This window comes from Botrytis porri, assembly GCF_014898465.1.
Source record: "Botrytis porri strain MUCL 3234 chromosome Unknown BPOR_005, whole genome shotgun sequence".
Classification (NCBI taxonomy): Eukaryota; Fungi; Ascomycota; class Leotiomycetes; order Helotiales; family Sclerotiniaceae; genus Botrytis; species Botrytis porri.
The window spans coordinates 1,813,196-1,832,689 of NW_024066079.1; the positions used below are offsets into that span (position 1 = coordinate 1,813,196).

General features: G+C 43.5%; 8 protein-coding genes across 8 annotated transcripts; 5 read left to right on the forward strand and 3 right to left on the reverse strand.

The window, feature by feature from the left end:
- Positions 1-795: 795 nt before the first annotated feature.
- EAF01_004227 (uncharacterized protein) lies at positions 796-1,281 on the reverse strand (the record flags this gene model as incomplete). The annotated part of the gene is made up of 2 exons (XM_038912481.1): positions 796-1,210; positions 1,253-1,281. 2 exons carry the CDS (start codon positions 1,279-1,281, stop codon positions 796-798), a joined length of 444 nt encoding a protein of 147 aa, XP_038772165.1.
- Positions 1,282-2,186: 905 nt separating this feature from the next.
- Positions 2,187-3,723, forward strand: EAF01_004228 (uncharacterized protein; the record flags this gene model as incomplete). The annotated part of the gene is made up of 3 exons (XM_038912482.1): positions 2,187-2,579; positions 2,672-3,472; positions 3,514-3,723. The coding sequence occupies 3 exons, from the start codon at positions 2,187-2,189 to the stop codon at positions 3,721-3,723; spliced, it is 1,404 nt and encodes a 467-aa protein (XP_038772166.1).
- A 1,133-nt stretch (positions 3,724-4,856) lies between these two features.
- EAF01_004229 (uncharacterized protein) lies at positions 4,857-5,333 on the forward strand (the record flags this gene model as incomplete). Its single annotated transcript, XM_038912483.1, has 1 exon — positions 4,857-5,333. The coding sequence occupies one exon, from the start codon at positions 4,857-4,859 to the stop codon at positions 5,331-5,333; it is 477 nt and encodes a 158-aa protein (XP_038772167.1).
- A 515-nt stretch (positions 5,334-5,848) lies between these two features.
- On the forward strand, positions 5,849-9,698 carry EAF01_004230 (uncharacterized protein; the record flags this gene model as incomplete). The annotated part of the gene is made up of 3 exons (XM_038912484.1): positions 5,849-5,875; positions 5,938-6,246; positions 6,333-9,698. The coding sequence occupies 3 exons, from the start codon at positions 5,849-5,851 to the stop codon at positions 9,696-9,698; spliced, it is 3,702 nt and encodes a 1,233-aa protein (XP_038772168.1).
- Positions 9,699-9,995: 297 nt separating this feature from the next.
- EAF01_004231 (uncharacterized protein) lies at positions 9,996-11,133 on the reverse strand (the record flags this gene model as incomplete). The annotated part of the gene is made up of 3 exons (XM_038912485.1): positions 9,996-10,765; positions 10,816-10,897; positions 10,948-11,133. The coding sequence occupies 3 exons, from the start codon at positions 11,131-11,133 to the stop codon at positions 9,996-9,998; spliced, it is 1,038 nt and encodes a 345-aa protein (XP_038772169.1).
- An 871-nt stretch (positions 11,134-12,004) lies between these two features.
- On the forward strand, positions 12,005-14,099 carry EAF01_004232 (uncharacterized protein; the record flags this gene model as incomplete). Its single annotated transcript, XM_038912486.1, has 4 exons — positions 12,005-12,336; positions 12,402-12,516; positions 12,566-12,948; positions 13,145-14,099. The coding sequence occupies 4 exons, from the start codon at positions 12,005-12,007 to the stop codon at positions 14,097-14,099; spliced, it is 1,785 nt and encodes a 594-aa protein (XP_038772170.1).
- A 1,823-nt stretch (positions 14,100-15,922) lies between these two features.
- Positions 15,923-16,438, reverse strand: EAF01_004233 (uncharacterized protein; the record flags this gene model as incomplete). The annotated part of the gene is made up of 1 exon (XM_038912487.1): positions 15,923-16,438. The coding sequence occupies one exon, from the start codon at positions 16,436-16,438 to the stop codon at positions 15,923-15,925; it is 516 nt and encodes a 171-aa protein (XP_038772171.1).
- Positions 16,439-17,039: 601 nt separating this feature from the next.
- Positions 17,040-18,996, forward strand: EAF01_004234 (uncharacterized protein; the record flags this gene model as incomplete). Its single annotated transcript, XM_038912488.1, has 5 exons — positions 17,040-17,292; positions 17,756-18,166; positions 18,217-18,577; positions 18,628-18,885; positions 18,945-18,996. 5 exons carry the CDS (start codon positions 17,040-17,042, stop codon positions 18,994-18,996), a joined length of 1,335 nt encoding a protein of 444 aa, XP_038772172.1.
- Between the last annotated feature and the right edge of the window lie 498 nt (positions 18,997-19,494).

Sequence of the window (19,494 nt, forward strand, 5' to 3'; positions counted from 1 at the left end):
GAGGTAAAATTTCGGAGTCTTGAGTGTGCGGTGCGCACAAAATCTTTGGGGTCCAATAAGCTCAGTTAGAAATAATCTTCAAGTCCGTCAGTCACGTGGTATGATGTAAATTCAATCAATCTCATTAGAACATGTCTACTATCAAGTATCAGACTTTCGGTATGCTCAGCTTCAATTCCAAGCCACAAAGATTACTTACTTATAACACTAGACAAACGCCAGAAAAAGTCAGATGCATGTCACGTGATTATCCAGGGATGGGTTTGGAGTCCGCGAATGTTTGATATCTTAACCAGGCTAACTGGGTAAGGAGAGATCAAGGAAATTAAAAAAAAGTTGCGAGAACGACTGACTATGCAAAACCCCTTCCTCGAATCAGAGTGTATGAAATGAAATGAAATGAAATAAGCGTTGCAATCCCCCGACAGTAGCTCTTTCCAAAAACCCAAAAAATGAACATTCTCAACAACATTAACCCAGATCGCAAAACACACCATTTCGATCGAAATGAAAAGCAAGGAAGAAAGGTTCCCCAGAATCTTGCTATTTGGCTCATATCTGTGGCCATAACTCCACAAAAAGAACCTTGCCAAGTTACATTTACAGCTCAAAGTGGTGAATACGTCGAGCATGATCCATCACCTTGTCACGACGATAAAATTCCCTGCCACATCCAGGTGCGGGGCAAGAATACTCTGGAATTCCATGCTTCTTCATGTGACGATTGCAGTCACTTTGGCGTCCAAAAGTCTTGCCACAACCAATTATGTTCAGTGCCAACGCGAAGAAATCCGTTTACTGGCCGTGTACATTGATGGCCGCATCGATTCCATCCCAGAGACCCTGAAGATACCTAGTATCACTTGAGGTCGCTTTTGGCTCAAATGATATAAAATTCTGGAAGTTCATGAATGAATCCAAGGAGGTGGTTGCTGTGTCGCCTGTTGAATTGTAATTCCAGTTCGGAACTTTTGCATGGTTGAACTCAGTGGGAAGTAATGCTGTCTGGTCGGCTCTCACATCGTCGTTCCAATTAGAAATGTCGAGAGTTTCGACATTGTCGTACAACACATTGTCAATTGGATGTGTAAGGGGAAAACTTGCAGGAGAATGATCCGAAGAAGCTTCAAGATTGCCAATAGGGACCTCGCCGGGGCTGAGTTCGAATTGAAATTCGATTTTAATCCATTCCGTCTCGGGACTGCTTGAGCTGGAGGAGGCATACTTGCGTTAGTTCCAAAAAAAAACTTACGACTGCTCCTTGTTGATCGTGGCCGACATATTTGCGTGCTGCAGATAGATTTCGGACGGCCAATAAGATGATGTGGCGATGTAAGGCGGCGGTATGATGAGGCGAGCAAAACACGCTGCACTGGAATTCCGAATACTTGACAAAATTCAAAAATTTAGAGAGGGGAACATCTTCCTATAAGTGATTTATTGGTAGGAAAATAAGATCTCACCACACTACAGACTCATCTTCCATACACCGATTTCGTGCATACAATCCCTATAATTTTCAAATCTCAGAATTGATACATTCCGCCCGATCGCATGCTCTTAGCCTTTGCGCCTCTTTGATTATTTCTTTCTACTATATTTGACTGTTGAACTAGAAATCAACTCCTACATCATTTACGTATTCGATGATGTTGTGATGACATCTAGTACCGCCAGTCTTCGGGCTCCAGGCACGTTTGGGTGCGAATTCTGTCCGAAAGCCCTGCCTACTAAAGGGTCTTTGAAGTATACTTTTCATAGTCTCCATCCTCTCTTTATTAAGAGCTTAATATAGCTGATTATTGACTCTAGTCGTCATTGGAATACTCACATACGGCCATACAAGTGTGTTACATGCCAAAGCGGCTTTGCTTTGCGCAGCGATTTACGACGCCATGAAGGCAAGCATGGAAGCGTGGATCCACAATACATGTGCAAGGGGCCTGAATGCAAGTTCAAAGAATCGGCACGGAAAGACAATCTGATGAGGCATATGAAAATAATGCATTCAAAGGTAGTTAACAATGACGAAGAAGACGTTTGCAATGTCACCAGCCTACAGGATGCCTACGATGAAGCGATTCAGAATCGGAAGGAGTTAGAAAAAAGTCTGACTATTTGAAAATTGTGCAAGGTGGAAATATATTACTTCGCTCGAGTTGCTGCTACATGAAGGGGGGAATCTTATGGAGACCACTGATACTGGAAAAACCGCACTGCACGTAGCTGCCTTTAATGGCCATTTGAAGATTATCAAAGTCCTTCTCAATACGAATATTGAGCACAATGCGAAGGACGCGGCAGGAAGATCTGTACTTCATGATGCCGCTAAAGGCGGACATTCTCAAATATTCCGAGAGCTCATAGTTGCGGGGTTGAATCTATATGATAGAAACAACAATGATGAAGATTCATTGTGTGAAGCGTGCCGTAAAGGGCATCGAGATCTCGTACAAGAGATACTCGAAACACAAGCACAGCTTAGTTCAAGCGATGGCTCGCCAATGGGTTCTACTCCGAGTGAAAGGTCAAGCATCACACAATCATCATCTGATGAGTATCATGATTGGGTAAAGACCGTTGGTCTGAAAAATACATCAAATTAGCAATTGAAAATGGACACCGTGCTATAGCGGAGATTATTCTAGTCCAACACTCATATATCAATCAGGAACACTTGGCATACGCCCTTGAAAAGGCTGCGGGTATCGGAGAACATCAGCTTGTTGTCTCAATCCTCCAGCAAAAGGATCAATTAAGTCTGAGCGTCTGTTTTCGCGCACTTAAGCTTGCTGCTACACACAGAGACATCCCCATCATGGACACATTGTTTGAGGAGGTAATCCGGCCTAAGATTGAAGCTGACATGGAGATACTCCAGATCCTGCTTCTACAGGCGATTTCCAGTGGCAATGATTATGTAGTTCGTTTTCTCATTGGAAAGGGGGCAAATCTAAATCACCACTCTGGTAGAAATCGGATGACACCCCTATACACGGCTTCTAGCTGTGGCAAATTGCCAACCATTACTACGTTACTTGAAGCGGGGGCTCAGGTGGACCTCCTCAGTTCCAAGGGTACAGCGCTGATCATGGCAACAAGCCGAGGAAACAAAGAAATTGTGGCTTTATTGGTTGAAGCTGGAGCTAACGTCAATATTTCCGTCGATTATCGAGGTACAGCGCTTCAAGAGGCTGCTAAGACAGGGGATAATGTAATGATTGACTTGCTGATCGAAAAGGGAGCGGAGGTAAACGCTCCCGCTAATAGTCATTCTGATACAGCACTTCAAGAGGCTGTTAAGAAAGGGAATGAACGGATTATCACACAGTTGATTCAACTCGGTGCTGATCTCAACGCTCCAGGAGCCCCAGGACTACGCTGGAACCCTAATCCTGGGGTTGCAATCCAAGAAGCTGTGAAACATGGAGATCAAACAATCTTAGATATGTTGCTACTAGCTGGAGCTGATGTCAAAGTCCCGGCTAATAAAATTGTGGCACGCCTTTACAGGAAGCTGTAAGAAATGGCAATGAGTATATGGTCAAAAAGTTGATCGACCTCGGCGTTGATATCAATGCCTCGGTTGCTCATTCAACGGGAGACTCTTGGGAGCGCAACTATAATCCGCAAATTGCAATCCGGGAAGCTGTAAAGAATGGTAACCAAACTATCTTGAATATGCTCATTCGAGCTGGCGCGATCGACCCCAGGGAAGGTTGAATTGCCATGGTAATTGGAGCGAATGTCTCTTGTCAAACTATGCTCAATATCAAGGATTTGTCTTACCCAGCATATGTCTGGTAGGTAAGGTGTGATTTAGCAATGCTTTTAGGTCTTTTGGGCTCTGGGCTGTATGTTGGTATATGCACATCTATGACAGATCATTACTCACGAATCAAAATTCTTTGTATATTCTTGGTGGATGTTAGTAACACATCACTGTTGACTTCATTCTTGATGCCCGTAACAATGTTAAAGTGAGTGGTGGCATAATAGGACTTGTTTAGTGCACATAGACCTACTAGGTACGTAGCTAGGTAGACGATTGAAACAACACAACAAGGACTTTGTTATTATTCCTTAACCCAAGAAATCACATCCATTTCAGATCATGCATCTCAAATATGAATATGTAAATGAGATAAGGATTAATCGAATTCGATGATAAAAAAGCTGGCAAGTTGATCAGACTCCATTATTAAACCAAATCAGTGCACCATCAAGAAAACCTCACCTTTCCATGTCAACCATTCTCAATATTCCAGAACCCTTCCATGATCTTCTTTCACCTCAGACAAGATCGAGCCAGCTCACCTTCAGCTCTTTATCCCCGTTACACCACTGCATTTCTGGCGGTAGCACTTCATTTCGCTTTTCTTTGTTCGCCAAAAATTGTCTCAGCCAGGATTATCTATTCTTTGACTACACATGTGAGAGATTCTCAGCAAAATACAGCAAGATAAATCTTTTCATTATCAAAGTAAAGTTTTATCAAAACTGCTTTGGGATAGTAAATTGTGCTAAGGGATAATACGCGCGATGATTGATTGAGAAAAGTCAAAGCCGATGTTCTAGCTTACTAGTTCGAAATCGCAAATCTTTTGTGTTCTTCGTCGGCTTCTTTGTTAAAGATTGAGGTTACAAAGAGGATTTTGAGAAGGCGTGGAAGATAATTGGTGTACAAGGCTTTCGTGGATAGATCGATGGTTTAGGTATGTTATACTTCTATGCGCTAGGCAGTTTATATCATCAAAATGGTTGATATGAGCCTCACGCAGATTAATCAAAGCCTGCGTCAATCCCACAGTCATGCTTACTATTCATCTTCCACTCTAGCTCTTCCCAGAAATCCAATGGAGCCACCGAACGCAAAACCAGCGCTTCCCAGCAAAGAAACCCCTATCCCACAACCTCCAGGAACAACTCACGGCTCCATACCATCTCGCCACCGTCAAGAATCCGCAGCTGCGCAACGTGCCAGAGAATCACTCAAAATAAACAACCGAATCTTCAAAGGATACATCAATGCCGAACTCATCCGATGCTGTGCACTCCTCGCGACGTCCGAGTACGAACGAGCTTTGAGTCATGTGGAAAATGCTTCATTTCTTGCAGAGGAACAGAATTTTTTCTATGAGATTAGTAAATGTTATTTGTATCGAGGATTGTGTTTTATGGGGATGGAGAGGTGGAAGGAGGCGAGGGTTGCGTTGGTGAGGGGGGTTAATGTTAGGGGATGGGGTAGGAAGGTGGAGGGGTTGATGAGGGAGGCTCATATTAGGATTGATGAGGAGAAGAAGGGGACGCAGGAGACGAAAGTGGGTGTCTGAGGGTAGGCAGAGGTGAATGTTGTTGTGAGTTTGTGGCCAGGACGGAATCATTGATACCAGTGTTACATGAAAAATCATTCTTCTATGATATAGATTCATTGTGAACAGTTCTTTGGACATTTCCAAGACTCGCTTGACATTGAGATCCGAGAATGTAATAGTACACAAGACCTCAAGCGAGGCTCGAAGCGGACATGTATTAGAAACTCTACGCCCATTGCTCTTTTTCTTCAGCAGCTGCAGCGTATTTTCTTTCAATGCGACACCAATTAGATTGACAGACACGCGATATCTCTTTGTGATTAGGACTACAAAAAATAGTTATTTGTGCCGGATGCGTCAAAAACAATGGACTGAGTTTCCTCAAAGAGCTCACTGTATATCGATCCATGATCCAGATCCATGGTATGTTTCTACACTCGACATCAACTACAAGTTTAGATATACTGGTCTGTGAAAACCCCAGCTGACCTTACTGTACCAATTCAAGAAAGTAGCTATTGAACTTTGTCACAATGACAGCGGTGCCACCACCAGGTGACGTAAGTATGACCCTATACTCATAACCACAAGTCCAAGAACCCACCTAATTGATTTGATACAGGATGATCAGTGGGCTCCAGGGTTCGAGTTGCCTATTCCGTCCGCAGAGGGAGAAGATAAAAAAAATGAGGGAACGTCCGGATCCAAAGATAACGATAAACCAGTGCCCACGAAGAAAGCAGAGACCATACGAGGTACGGCCACTGTCAATCAACCTGGGCCGAACTTGGCTGAGAGACCCGAACAAGAAACCACGGCCGAGTACTTTGCGAGCTGGGATGAGGCGGAGAGGATGATGAGAGCCGATTTGGAAAAGGGGAAATTCACACCAGAACAAGTTGACGAAGTTAAGAAATTGATGGAGGCTGGTGTAAGTTCATGTGTGATTTCTTTTTCAAGCAATATCTAAGCACCGGTAAAATTCGGATGTAAGACCAGTACTGATTATATCAATAGGCCATAAAAATGAAATTGCCATATAAAAAAGCACCCGGAGAAATGACGATAGCGCAATGGCAAGAGAAGGCCGCAAAGCTCGAGGCTGAGCTAAAGAACAAGGGACAAGAAGGCGACAAGTACGTGGCTCAATTGATGGCGCTCCAAGACCAATTAAGGCGGCAGGAGGTCGCACAGCTGGAGATAGAAACCCGTAATGCAAAACTCGATAAAGAAAGGAGAGAGGCCATGGCTAAAATCGACAAGGCCGCACAAGAAAAGCGCGACAAAAAACATCAAAAGGACAAAGAAAAGGAAGAGGAGACGAGAAAAGCTGAAGCTGAAAACCATGCAAAGGCCATGCGTGATAAAGATGACAAAATTCGGGCACTCGAACAAAAATTCGATGCTTTGTCTAAACAAGCAGAGGTCGAGAAAAAAGAAAGAGAAAAGGCTGCCGCCAAAGATACAGACAAAGACAAGAAGGTCGAAATTCTGCAAAAACAAGCTCTCGAAAAGAATGAGAAAATCAAGAAGTTGGAGAAAGACTTGGAAGAGGCCGAAAATCACGGGGATGATGAACTTAAAGCCACCATCAAGCGTTTAGAGCACGAGAAAAAACAACTTAAGAAGGAAGTAGCTAAAATGGAAGAGGTGAAGAAGGGCTTGGACGAAAAGATTCGCGGATTGGAGAGCTCACAAGTGAGATTCCTAGATGCAGCTATCAATGAAGAGCAGGCAGGAAAGGAGAGAGAAGCTCTGGAAGACAATGTTCTCGCGTTGAAAAAACGAATCCAGCAATATGTGGACGAAGAAAAAGAACAAATCGTTAGAGAGCAGTTTTTGAAAAAAGACAGAAATACTCTTGGCGCTCAGGTTGTCCAGCAACAAACCGTAATCAATCAATTGAATGAGAAAGTCAAACAATCGAAGGAGAGAATCACTGCGTGTGAGAGTACTATAGAGACCTTGTCAAAAGCACTGAATGACTCATCTGGAAAACTGGGTCGGGAATTTGTGGTCTTGGAAGCGGAAATTGAGAAACTCGAAAAACGAGTGAAAGAACAAGACGTCAAAATTTCTCAACAAGAGTCTGAAATTGGAGCCCAGAAGCTGAAAATTGGAGAGCAGGAAACGAAAATTAGGATTGGGACCCCGGGTGCAAGCCATGGAGAATTGGCTCAGCAGAACCAGACCATACTTAAGGAGAATATGGAGCTCAAGAAACAGCTGGACGACATGCAAAAGAACCTAGGTGTAGAGAACTCAGGAGAACTCAGGAGGCAGCTAGAAGCTAGTCAAAGACAATTAGAAGCCAGTCAAAAGGAATACGGCGTTGTTCAAGAATGCGTAGAGAAGTTATTGCAGGAGCTCGAAGAGGTCCGAAAGACAAAATTCGGCGAAGGAGCAAATGCGAGCGAGATTGAACGTCTGAAGCAAGAGTTAGACAAGGCTACGAAAGATATTGAAAATTTGACGCAAAATACAAGGAAAGCTGTGAATGAGATCAATCGACTGAAGAAAGAGAACACGGGAGGTGCCGAAATTATTCAAACTATTACGGGAAAGTTAAGTAGAGCCACAAGCGAGATCAATCGCTTGGGTGAGAAGAGAAAGGAAGATGCCGAAATGATTCGACTTCTAAAGGAGGAGAACGAGGCACTCCAGTTCGAGATCGGTCGTTTGAGGAGCCTGCGACCAAAAAAAGTACAACCTAATCCAAGCCAAAAAGAATTGGAGCATAATAAAAACAGGGTTGCTGAATACGAAAGGCAGCAATACGAATGGGGCGCTCAGGAAGAAAAACTCAAGGCTCAAGTTGACGACTACCAGCAGCAGATTGATGAGCTGACAGCAATAACGCAAGAGAGTAATGCTCTAATCAATACCATGACAGCAGAGCAGAAGGAGCTTCACGAAACTTTGGATAAACTTACGCTCCACTTGGCAGCCGCAACCGCGAAGCCAATTGACAATACTGAGGGTGGGGGTAAAGCACCTGCCGTCGCTGCTGAACGTGAGCGGGCTCATGCTGAGAAAATTAAAGAACTTGAGGAACAAAACAGCGCACTCTCCAAACAAGTTGATGCGCTCAAGCAAGAAATTGAGAAGATACGAAAGAGCCTTACTGAAACCAACACAGATGCAGAAAAGGAAAAGAATCAACTCAGTCAACAGCAAGCACATGCCAGTGCTCAAACTATTCATATATTGATGGGTTTCATGATTCTTCAGCGAGCCTTAAACGGTAAGGTCACTGGCGATATGAATAGAGTGTTGGCAGCAGTGGATCAAGCTAGACTTCAGGCTGAAGCAGTCAGTGATGAGAAGTTGATTGTAGAATTATCGTACTTGGCCGCTATTGCTGTATACTATGACGGTGATACACCTAAAGCTCTCGAAACTTTGAATGTCGTCAAGGACTCCAAGGATTGGGATGATACGAAGAAAGATCTCGTGAAACAATGGATTGCGCATTGTGAGAAGGGGACTAATTGCCCAAAGGGAAGGAGCGGGTATAGAGAAGCTCTAGGACTCGGACCTGCGCCACCAACTTATCGCGCTCCTCTGAAAGTTCCAAAAGATAATGATGGCGAAGAAGCAAACAAAGCAAGGAAAGAAGCTAAGAAAGCCAAGAAGGAAGCAAAGAAAGCGCAAAAGGCAGAGAAGAAAGCAGCAAAAGAACCCAAGACGGGGACGAAACCAAGAGGAGCTTCAGAGCCTAGACGTCGTGGTATACATAGGCCTGATTTATACGTCGGTATCTTATCGCCGAGACAACAAGATATTTGGGATACTATTGACTTTAGCGATTTCGATTACAATCACCTGACTCCCGAGCAGCAATCTCTATTTTCATTTTCCCCAATAGATTCTGAGCCTGAAAGCCCTCGACGACCAATAGTCCCTCGCCGACCAGTAGTCCATCGAGGAGCCGGACCTTCCAGTGAGCTTTCGCCTCTACCAGCTCCCCGTGCACACTTCGAGCTCCCACCACGACCACCTAGTGATTCTGAATCTGATCCGGAAGCACCACCACCACCACCTCCTCCTGCTCCTCTAAGACCACCAGGAAAGATCAAGCCTCAAAGACCAGCTTCGAGCGGGGCTTTCTCTGCTGCCTCACTTAAAGCCGCCCAAGGGGTTCAAGAAGGGCAACCCAGTCGCATGAGTCGTCCTACTACAGATGCAGCTCTGCATATTCAGTATCTTGTTGCGCAACTGGCTGAAAGTGGAAGACGTATCAAAGAACTCGAACCTGCAGGTGCCACCGTACAAAGTTTGACAGATCGAGTGAAGAGGAGAGATAAACAGATCGAAAACTTAAAAATCTGGGCCGAGCAGATAGTTGCTGAAAACAAAACGTTGAAAGGTGATGCCCAGTAGTGCCGGTACAGAATCATACCTGGAGGCAGTTCTGGGACTTTGATATACCTTTGATATTCTTTTCTTTCCAAAGAAGCATACCTCAATGGAATTGATGGATCGTAATTGTTGTACATTTAATTATTATATAATTCACTTAGAGGCATGCTAATGTCCAAACTACACTTGTGGATGCCTCTACTGCCCTAACTCGCTATGAGGTATTGAAAAAATCATACATGAATATCATTTATCTAGAATCTATGTGTACATATTACAACGACTGAGTATGATCATAAGCCGTGGATACACTGCCCCTCAAAAAGTATAAATGCTTGAAAATGGGACATTCCATACCCAACTTGCAATACCCATAGCTCCCAAGCTCATAGTCAATGCCATAAGAAAATTGACCTCATTATTATCAAGGATGTTTAAATATCCGTTCTCGATGATACGACTTGGATGGCCAGGCTTGAGACTGGACTTAAGTGGAGTATTGGAAGCATCAGATTGGGTGATCTTTTCCTGGTGCAGACCGATGGGATCACTCGCAACGACCAGTACGCGTTTTCCACCTTGTCCTTCGACGATACGTCCAGTCCTTGTGTCCACAACGCTCATTTGGAACCAACCGCCTAAGAAGCTATCCACCACACTGCCAAGAGCTCCCCATATGGTTAACGCATAGGTAAATCGTTGTCGCTGTAAGAAGGACCATCCATTTTCCGCAAATTTCTGAGGGCTACAGAATGGCACCAGAGCCATCGAAACAGTAACTATAATGAGAGAACCTAGCAGACCTGCCACGAGCCCCCAAACCGTAACACCTCCATTTGTTCCCGGTGGTACTTTTCGCAGGGTCGGGGATGTAATAAGCCGTGGATGGGCTGAAGATAGGATTCCAAGTTCCGAGCTAAAGGTATCTGCCGCAACAACTGCATAATTTGCTATTATTCCCACTACAAGAAGATCACCACCCCATGTGTAGCATGCGTCGTTAGACGATTCTGGCTCGTTTCTTCGTTTGTGTAGTTGATATGCGTGCATAAGAGTAAGAACAGAGGCCACGGCAGAATTAGAAATAACTAGATACACATGTTAGTTTAGCATCGGGATAGAAGAGGCAATTTCGTACCTTGCATGTGAGTACGAGCTCCTTCACCACCGGCAGACCCGGTAGATTGTACTGTTAGCTTAGCCTTGACATCGTGTTTGACCTATATTCATCAGAACAGTAGATGGACGAGGTTACAAAGGAGTAACGAACCTTGGTAACTCTTGTGCCAATGACATAGAATATAATCAAAAGCGCAAAGGGTAAATTCCATGGATGTAAAGCGTGTGCGGCAGCTGTGAGAACCGCTGCAACAATACCTGCTGGAGTTAAGCTTTTGTGCGATCCAGCCCTGTATACCATAGCCAGAGTGACCGGAATAGCGATAGCCGCCTTCATAGTGACTCAAACTATATATCTATTCTTATTAAAGACTGTTGGAAGAGCTTCAGTGCGTGGTAGGAAGGAAGACGCTGCTTTGCAATGTCGAATGTCAAAATGTTGAAGAACAATGAGTGCGATGCTGATATTGTGGCTGTTCGTGGGGAGCCAATCAACGATGTCATCATGGTGTATATCACTATCAGGTTGGCTGACACATTTTCAGACAACACGATTTACTAATTAGTAATATAAGAACAGCATCGATGTAAGATTCATTTGTAGATAGATTTTGAAATCATCATTTTTTTAATAGACGAACCCTTTTCCTCTTTTTGCCATTGTCCATTGCCAATGCCCATTCTCCATACAATAATAACACGAACGATGTCAACACATTATGGGAGACACGGGATCGGTAACCTTAAAAGGGCGTTCCGTGACACGTGACTTCTGTCTCCCGGTGGCCAGAGGCAAGTTTCCATTTGTCTATCACAAACGAATTTCTTCCACAATTTCTTATCTGCTTCCCACTCTTGCTTTTAAAGTATAAACAAGAAACTTACACCGACGTTCTTTATCTCAAGTAAGTCGGCAACGTCCGGCCACTTCACCGGTAATGAAGTGGAGGATATATGATGAATATTTAATGGTTATACCCAGCAGAAAGGAGCTGCTACCCATGTCTTGGCTTGCATGAGCGCTGAGATGGAGATATGCAGGTGTATCTGCAACTCCAAAGGTGGGTGATATTTCCCCTCTTAATGGAGAGCATACGCATCCCTTATCGGTATAGCTGATAGTCGTCAGTACATAATGCTTTTCATTTTTTAAGTCTTGCTTTCTCATTTCTTGCACTTCTTCCTGCTCTCTCAATTTTGCCAGCACTATGGTGCTCATCAAAGCATTGGTCACAGCGACTACATTGATTACCTCGACAATTGGTAGTCCAAGTCCGAAGTACCCGAAGCCTGTCTCTAACATCACCGACTTTGTTGAAGCCCAGCTCTTAGAGGACCCTTCTCCATATGATTTTCCTATTCTTCAAAATGGCAGTCTAGCGGACAGTGGTCAATTTCCTATGCCATTGTGCAATGGGTTTAAGTTAGAGGAAGCTTCTATTGACCAATTGCAATCGGCCTTGTCAAATGGGACATTAACGTCAGTGCAAATCGTTATGTGTTATTTGGAGAGGATCTACCAAACAGACGAATACATCAGGTGAGTAACATATGCCTCAATGACTAGCGGCATGCTCATGCACCGATGGTTAATAATATTGATAGAACTGTGATGCAAATCAATCCTGAATTCATCCAAATAGCTTTTGCGCTCGACCATGAACGTAAATCAGGTAAAATCCGCGGGCCATTACATGGCATACCATTTCTAGTGAAAGATGTGAGTTTCAAGCAACAGGTTCTTTCGTGGCCCTACTGACAGGTGCCAGAATATTGCTACCAAGGACAAATTAGAAACTACTGCTGGTTCTTGGATGTTGCTTGGTTCCATCGTCCCTCGTGATGCTCATGTCGTGAAACGACTTCGCGAATCTGGGGCCATTCTAATGGGACATAGCACTCTTAGTGAATGGGCCGATATGCGCTCGAACTCATATTCCGAAGGTTATTCGGCCCGGGGTGGTCAGTGTCGATCGCCGTACAATCTAACTACTACTCCCGGGGGGAGCTCATCGGGCAGTGCTTCGGCTGTTGGCGCAAATCTTATTACCTTTGCACTTGGTACCGAGACCGATGGAAGCGTAATCAATCCCGCAGAGCGAAATGGTGTCGTCGGTTTCAAACCAACTGTTGGCCTTACTTCACGTGATGGGTACGTACTCTTCGCTATCATGGATTTTAATAGTCCTACAGTCCGGTAATGAGAGACTCTTGATTTGAGAGCAAATTTTGAACGTTGAACATGTCCAAATGATCAAGTTGTCCTCAAGCCACACTGTAGTCCCGACTATTAGATACTCTTGCTCCACCACATTCGTAGCCGAGTATCATATTGACAGTTTTTCTAGTGTCATTCCTGAATCTCACAATCAAGATACCGTCGGATGTTTCGCTAAAACTGTCCGAGATGCTACTTATTGCCTTGACGGGATTTACGGTCCTGACGCCCGTGACAACTATACGCTTGTTCAGGATGCGCCAGCCGGTGGCTACTCTCAATATCTTAGCAACAAGACCGCTCTCCAGGGCGCTGTTTTTGGGCTGCCCTGGCTCAGTTTTTGGAAATTTGCCGATTCGGATCAACAATCCCAACTTCTCAACCTTGTTTCCGAGATAGAAGCCGCCGGTGCTACGATTATTAATGGTACTGAACTCCCTTACTGGCAGACCATTATTTCTCAAGATGGCTGGGATTGGGACTATGGTACTACTCGTGGATATCCCAACGAATCCGAGTACACATATGTAGCAGTCGACTTCTACAATGACATCGTGAAATATCTTGCAGATCTCAACAATACAGATATTCGGACCGTCAAAGATATTGTCCAGTACAATATCGACAATGTTGGATCCGAAGGTGGTCTTCCAGGCGTCCATCCTGCCTTTAAATCAGGACAAGATGGGTTCTTAGCTTCCCTCGCTACCGGCGGTATCATGAATGAAACATACTGGGAAGCCCTCAATTCCTGTCATCGCACTACCCGTGAAGATGGAATAGATGCAGCCCTTTATAACAACGGCACTCAACTCACCGCATTATTGGTACCGCCAGACGTGGGCCAAACATATCAAATTGCGGCCCAAGCAGGGTATCCGATGGTTACTTTGCCAGCAGGTGTGAGCCCAGTGGATGGAATGCCATTTGGGTTGGCATTAATGGGGACTGCTTGGAGCGAGGCAAGTTTGGTCAAGTATGCGAGTGCGATTGAGGATTTACAGCAGAGTTTAGCGGGCTTTCAGCAGAAGAGGACGAGTCCATTGTGGTATGATTATAGAGCTAAAAATGTTCCTATCATATAGAGGATATTGATAGTTGAAATGCAAGCTATTTAATGATTACATATGAATTCATGATTTCAATTCGGTCCTTTGAAACTTCCATCGTTTCCTCACTTTCGGTTTTCGTGAAAGGTAAACTGTATTTTGAAGATCACTCTCTTCCAAAGATGTTTACTACCCATTGCTATTCCAACCACTCCTCCTGCAGATAAGATACAGCGACTGAAATCAGAGCAAATAGTCGCAGAAGTCCTAATATATCCAGGATAATGAAGATGAAGGTATGTAACAAGATAGGTAGGTTTCAATCGCTTAGTTATCCCGATGACGTTTTAAGGGCCCGTTTGGATCGTTTTTTTGGGCGATATTGACAATAAATGTAGTCAATATAGGCCAATATAAGCGTTTACTGAAAGTTAATGTAGGTAATAAACTTATTTTGGATTTTGTTATCAATAAAAGCAGTTTACTGAATGCTGATGCTCGCTACAAAATCTCAATATATGTAGGTCTACAAAATTTGAAAATTTGTATGGTTATTTTGTTAAATCTGTAATGTAGTTTTGATTAGCTTTTATCAATATAATGTTATTCTATATTTTGTAGACTTACAAATGTGAAACTAGGTTTACAGAATATAAGCTAAATTTATTAGTCAATATTCAATTAATCTTAATTTGACAATAAATTAAAAAAAATGATCCGAACGGGCCCTAAATGTTTACGAGGTCATCAGACAATGGGATAATTTGTAGCCATAGAGTACTGTATCTAGATAAAACTTATGCTCCCAATTGAATTCTCACTATTTGATGGGCCGAGTTCTCAAGCTTCCTAAGCTTACCTGGACCTTTGAATTGATTCTATTTCTCTGCTTTTGCCATTCGGCCCCTATTGTTCAACCTAATTTCGAACAACCATATTTCATTCTTTGACCTAGCCTTAAACAATGATACCTCATTGAATGACTCAGTCTCAAATAATCGTACCTTAATGACAAGTTCAATCTCAATCAACCACCCTCTCAAAACGTACGGCCGTGTTGATTGCCACTGTATTATCGTTCAGATATTCTTGAATCGACATTAAAGTACCTCATTAGCCAAAGATCTATTCCACCCACTATATTTGCTCATATCGACCATGAATATGGAAAAACAGAGCGAGCGATATTGGTTGGCTCTCATTTACAAAGGTCGATATTTGGTGCGAGGTAGCACTGAGCAACTTTTCTTTGTTGAAATCAACACTAGTATTCGAACCTAGCCTGAGAGAGTTTACAGAGTGATTGAACAGAGTGATTGAACAGCGCCGAATATGATGGAGAATGGTATGAAGAAAGAGGCGACCTCTCAAGCTTCCAAATTTCGGTCCAATTAGAAGAGCGCCCTTTGAATAGTAATTGCTAGATCTCGTAATGGCGCATTCCGAAAATTTGAAATACCATTTGTGAATGAGGGTTTCGAGTCCGATATTCGAGCTTATGTCAACAGCTCATTTCAGAATGGCTACATATTACTACGCTGTTAGAATTGAATGATATGAATGAGGAATATACCATCTGCTTACAATAGTCTCGCTTGTCGAATATCGATATATACTCCAGCGTTGAAGTCGTAAACAAACCCTCACCGTAACTGCTAAAGTCACCACATCGAGATGGATGATCTTCGTGACTCTGTAACGTAAGGCAAGCCTGTAAGGCGCCGAGTCATAGCAGTTGAATGATGACGCATTTATCGTTGAGCATAGCATCCGAAACCGTACAAACAATGAAACTTTCGGAGGCAAGACTTCTTTTGGCTGATGGGCTCTCGATAGCCGCTAAATCTGTGAGTTCATTTTTAAGCTGCACTGGTTTTCGCTTCTTGGGTAGATCGTCTTGGTCTCCTGGGTTGCCTCTCCGTTGCCAGCGGAAACCGTTTTTCCAGCCCACAAGTATGACACTTTCGAACCAAGACATCAGCCCAGGGCTTCTTTCCCTCCTTGCTTTGGTTTTCAATTTTAGCAGTGCATGTGGTCCCTTCCATCAACAAAGTTTGACAATTCTTACAGATCGAATGTTTCATGTCAGGAGACATTCGCATCAATCCTTTCATTGAGACTGAGCGCAAATCCGTGATTAATCTACGAGAGAGAGCTTGATTTGGTTCCTCTGTGACATTTGCTACAGCCTTTGACTCATCTTTCATGACATCCTCCATTGATGAGTCTAGGGCATGTCCCTTTGCTGATTCTTCTTGACTTTCTTTGCCTTGTACAGCCAGATAGGTCGCTGCTTGATAGAGGTATGATATTCTACTGTACAAGACTTTGTTTGGTACTTTGGATACTCCTTTGGTAGCCTGTGACTTTGCCATTGTGATTAGGAACCCAAATTTGATATCGAATATGTTGCCAAGAGGAATGCTGAAGAGCTCAAAACTGCTTTGGCAAGTTTTCTGGAGCTTAAGAGGATGTTGACCCTGATCTACCTAGGTATACAGTAGAGTGAACCAGCTTATGAAATCAAATATGCGAGCTTGGAAATTCCATATTACGTATGAAATGAGGAGTGGTAGTCGAATTTTATATTTCAATTTTGATTATTGTAACTAATAATCAGTCAAAGCTTTTTCTCCCTCAACATAATTGGCCTCGTTGGCGTAACCTAAGCTGAGCTAATAAGTTCACACGTGATATAATTCTTAGCGGCGAATTGAAGCCGCGCCGACAAAGCAATCCCTTAGTCGCGCTCACTCATCTTTCTTTCAACACCTCTACCTCCATCCATCTCAGTACTTCTTCCCACGACTTCGATCATCACGATCTATCTCTTAATTGATTTGTTTCTTCTTGTCATTCCTCATTTACTCCTAACAATTTTCAGCAAGAATAACGACTACTAAGATTGACCTTCGCGATCGACTTTACCTTTCAACAACAACGAACCTAACCTTTAACTAAACGAATTTCATCAAAATGTCTGCCGCTGAAGAGGATTTGATCGATTACTCTGATGAGGAGCTCGCAACAACAGAGGCACCAGCACCAGCTGCTGGCGCAAATGGAGGAGTCAAGGGTGATTCGGGAAATTTGACCGTGTCTGGAAATGCAGCTGCGGCCAAGAAGGGCAGTTATGTTGGTATCCATTCGACTGGTTTCCGCGAATTTTTATTGAAGCCGGAGCTTCTACGAGCCATTTCCTGGTGCGGATTCGAACATCCTTCGGAGGGTTAGTCATAACTTTCATCCCTAAACTCCATCATTGTCCTTCTCGCAGCGCGTCCGTCCATCGCAAGCAAAAATGAATACTCTCTGGTCAAAACTTCAGCAAGTTACGAGCGATCCTGGAATGTCTCTACCGGTCCGATACAAAGTTCGGAGGGATGGCAAACATATGCGTTAGGCGAGAATCTCGAAAGAAAGCGGCGATATAATTGCTGGCAAAATTGTGGGAGATTCGTTTAAAGTGCATGCCTAGAGACTTCCAGGATCGACTCAAACCGACGCCTTTGTTGCGTTTCTGTAAAGTTGACGATTTGCGCCTTCCAAGGCAAACATCGGGCCTATACTTCGATCTGTGCATTCTGGGTGTTGTGTTGTGGATGTATTTTGCGTAGATGGGCGGACTTGCGATCTCTTGCACCTGACTATATATTTGGACACTTAATCTAACTTCGGTCCGATCACTACAGTTCAGCAAGTCTGTATTCCCCAAGCGATTCTTGGTACAGATGTTCTATGCCAGGCCAAATCTGGTCTTGGTAAAACCGCCGTTTTCGTCCTCACAACTCTACAACAAGTCGAGGTAGTCGCCGGTGAAACATCCGTACTTGTGATGTGCCACACTCGTGAATTGGCTTACCAAATCCGAAATGAGTATCAACGTTTCTGTCACTTCATGCCAGATGTCAAGATTGGTGTTTTCTACGGTGGAGTTCCTATCAGCAAGGATGTTGAGGTATTGAAGAATCCTGAGACCCACCCACACATCATCGTTGGTACTCCAGGTCGATTGAACGCCCTTGTTCGAGACAAATACTTGCGCCTCAACAGCGTTAAGGTTTTTGTTCTTGATGAGTGTGACAAGATGTTGGATCAAATTGGTAAGCTTAATTGTAGTCCTTCTAAGTGCACACTGTTGATATCGTTTTAGATATGCGTCGCGATGTTCAGGAAATTTTCAGAGCCACACCACCACAAAAGCAAGTCATGATGTTCAGTGCTACTCTTTCTCAAGAGGTTCGACCTATCTGCAAGAAGTTCATGCAGAACCCTCTTGAAATCTACATTGATAATGAGACAAAGCTCACCCTTTATGGTCTTCAACAATATTACATCAAATTAGAAGAGAGAGAAAAGAATAGACGTCTCAATGAGTTGCTAGATGAGCTTTCATTCAACCAAGTTATCATTTTCGTCAAGAGTACAGTCAGAGCCACTGAACTTGACAAGCTCTTGCGCGAGTGTAACTTCCCATCGGTTGCTATCCACTCTGGTGTTAGCCAAGAGGAACGGTATGTCTTATAGCATCATCAGTTTTTGTTCATTACTGACACATGAATAGTATCAAACGTTTCAACGACTTCAAAGATTTTAACAAGCGTATCTGTGTTGCTACGGACGTATTCGGTCGTGGTATTGATGTCAACAAGATTAACTTGGCTATCAACTACGATCTCCCACCCGATGCAGACTCATACCTTCATCGTGTTGGACGTGCTGGTCGTTTCGGAACCAAGGGTCTTGCTATCTCATTCGTTAGCAGTGAGGCGGACCAAGAGGTTCTGAAGGCTGTTGAGAAGAGATTCGAAGTTGCACTTCCGTAAGTAACCCCCAAATCTCACTTCGCCCTTCGTTTCCAATACTAACAATCCATGACAGAGAGTACCCTGAGGGAGGCGTCGATTCAGCCGCCTACACCAAGACTGACTAAACGCTCGATACCTTTTACGCTGATCAAACGAAATCTCTTTTTTCACGTTTCGGCGATCACGGCACCGATTGTTTATCCAAGTTGTGTCATTCTGAGAAATCATTGCGATGCAAGAAAATTATGATTGTTTTCACGGAATTTTTTCCTTCGCCATTTGTTTATTTGGGGGGTTGTCCCTTAGTCATTGGGATTCTGAGATAAATTGTGCCTGGATGTTGATGGCTAGATGGTAGCAATGGAATGATGGATGTGATTAAATTTTACACGGTGGGAAGGAAAGCAAGTTAGCAAAGATATTAGGTGCAACCGAAAAGTTTTTCTTTGATATGTATTTGTGATCTGTATTCTATGTTCCCTTAGTGACATTAAACTAGCATTGAAAGAGGTTGTCTTGATATTATCCTGAGAAGCTTTCGTTTTTCCAACCGCCCGATCATTACATAGATGTAAAGTTTCAGCACTTGAAATCAATTTAGTCAGCTAGGTTGAATGCCTGAG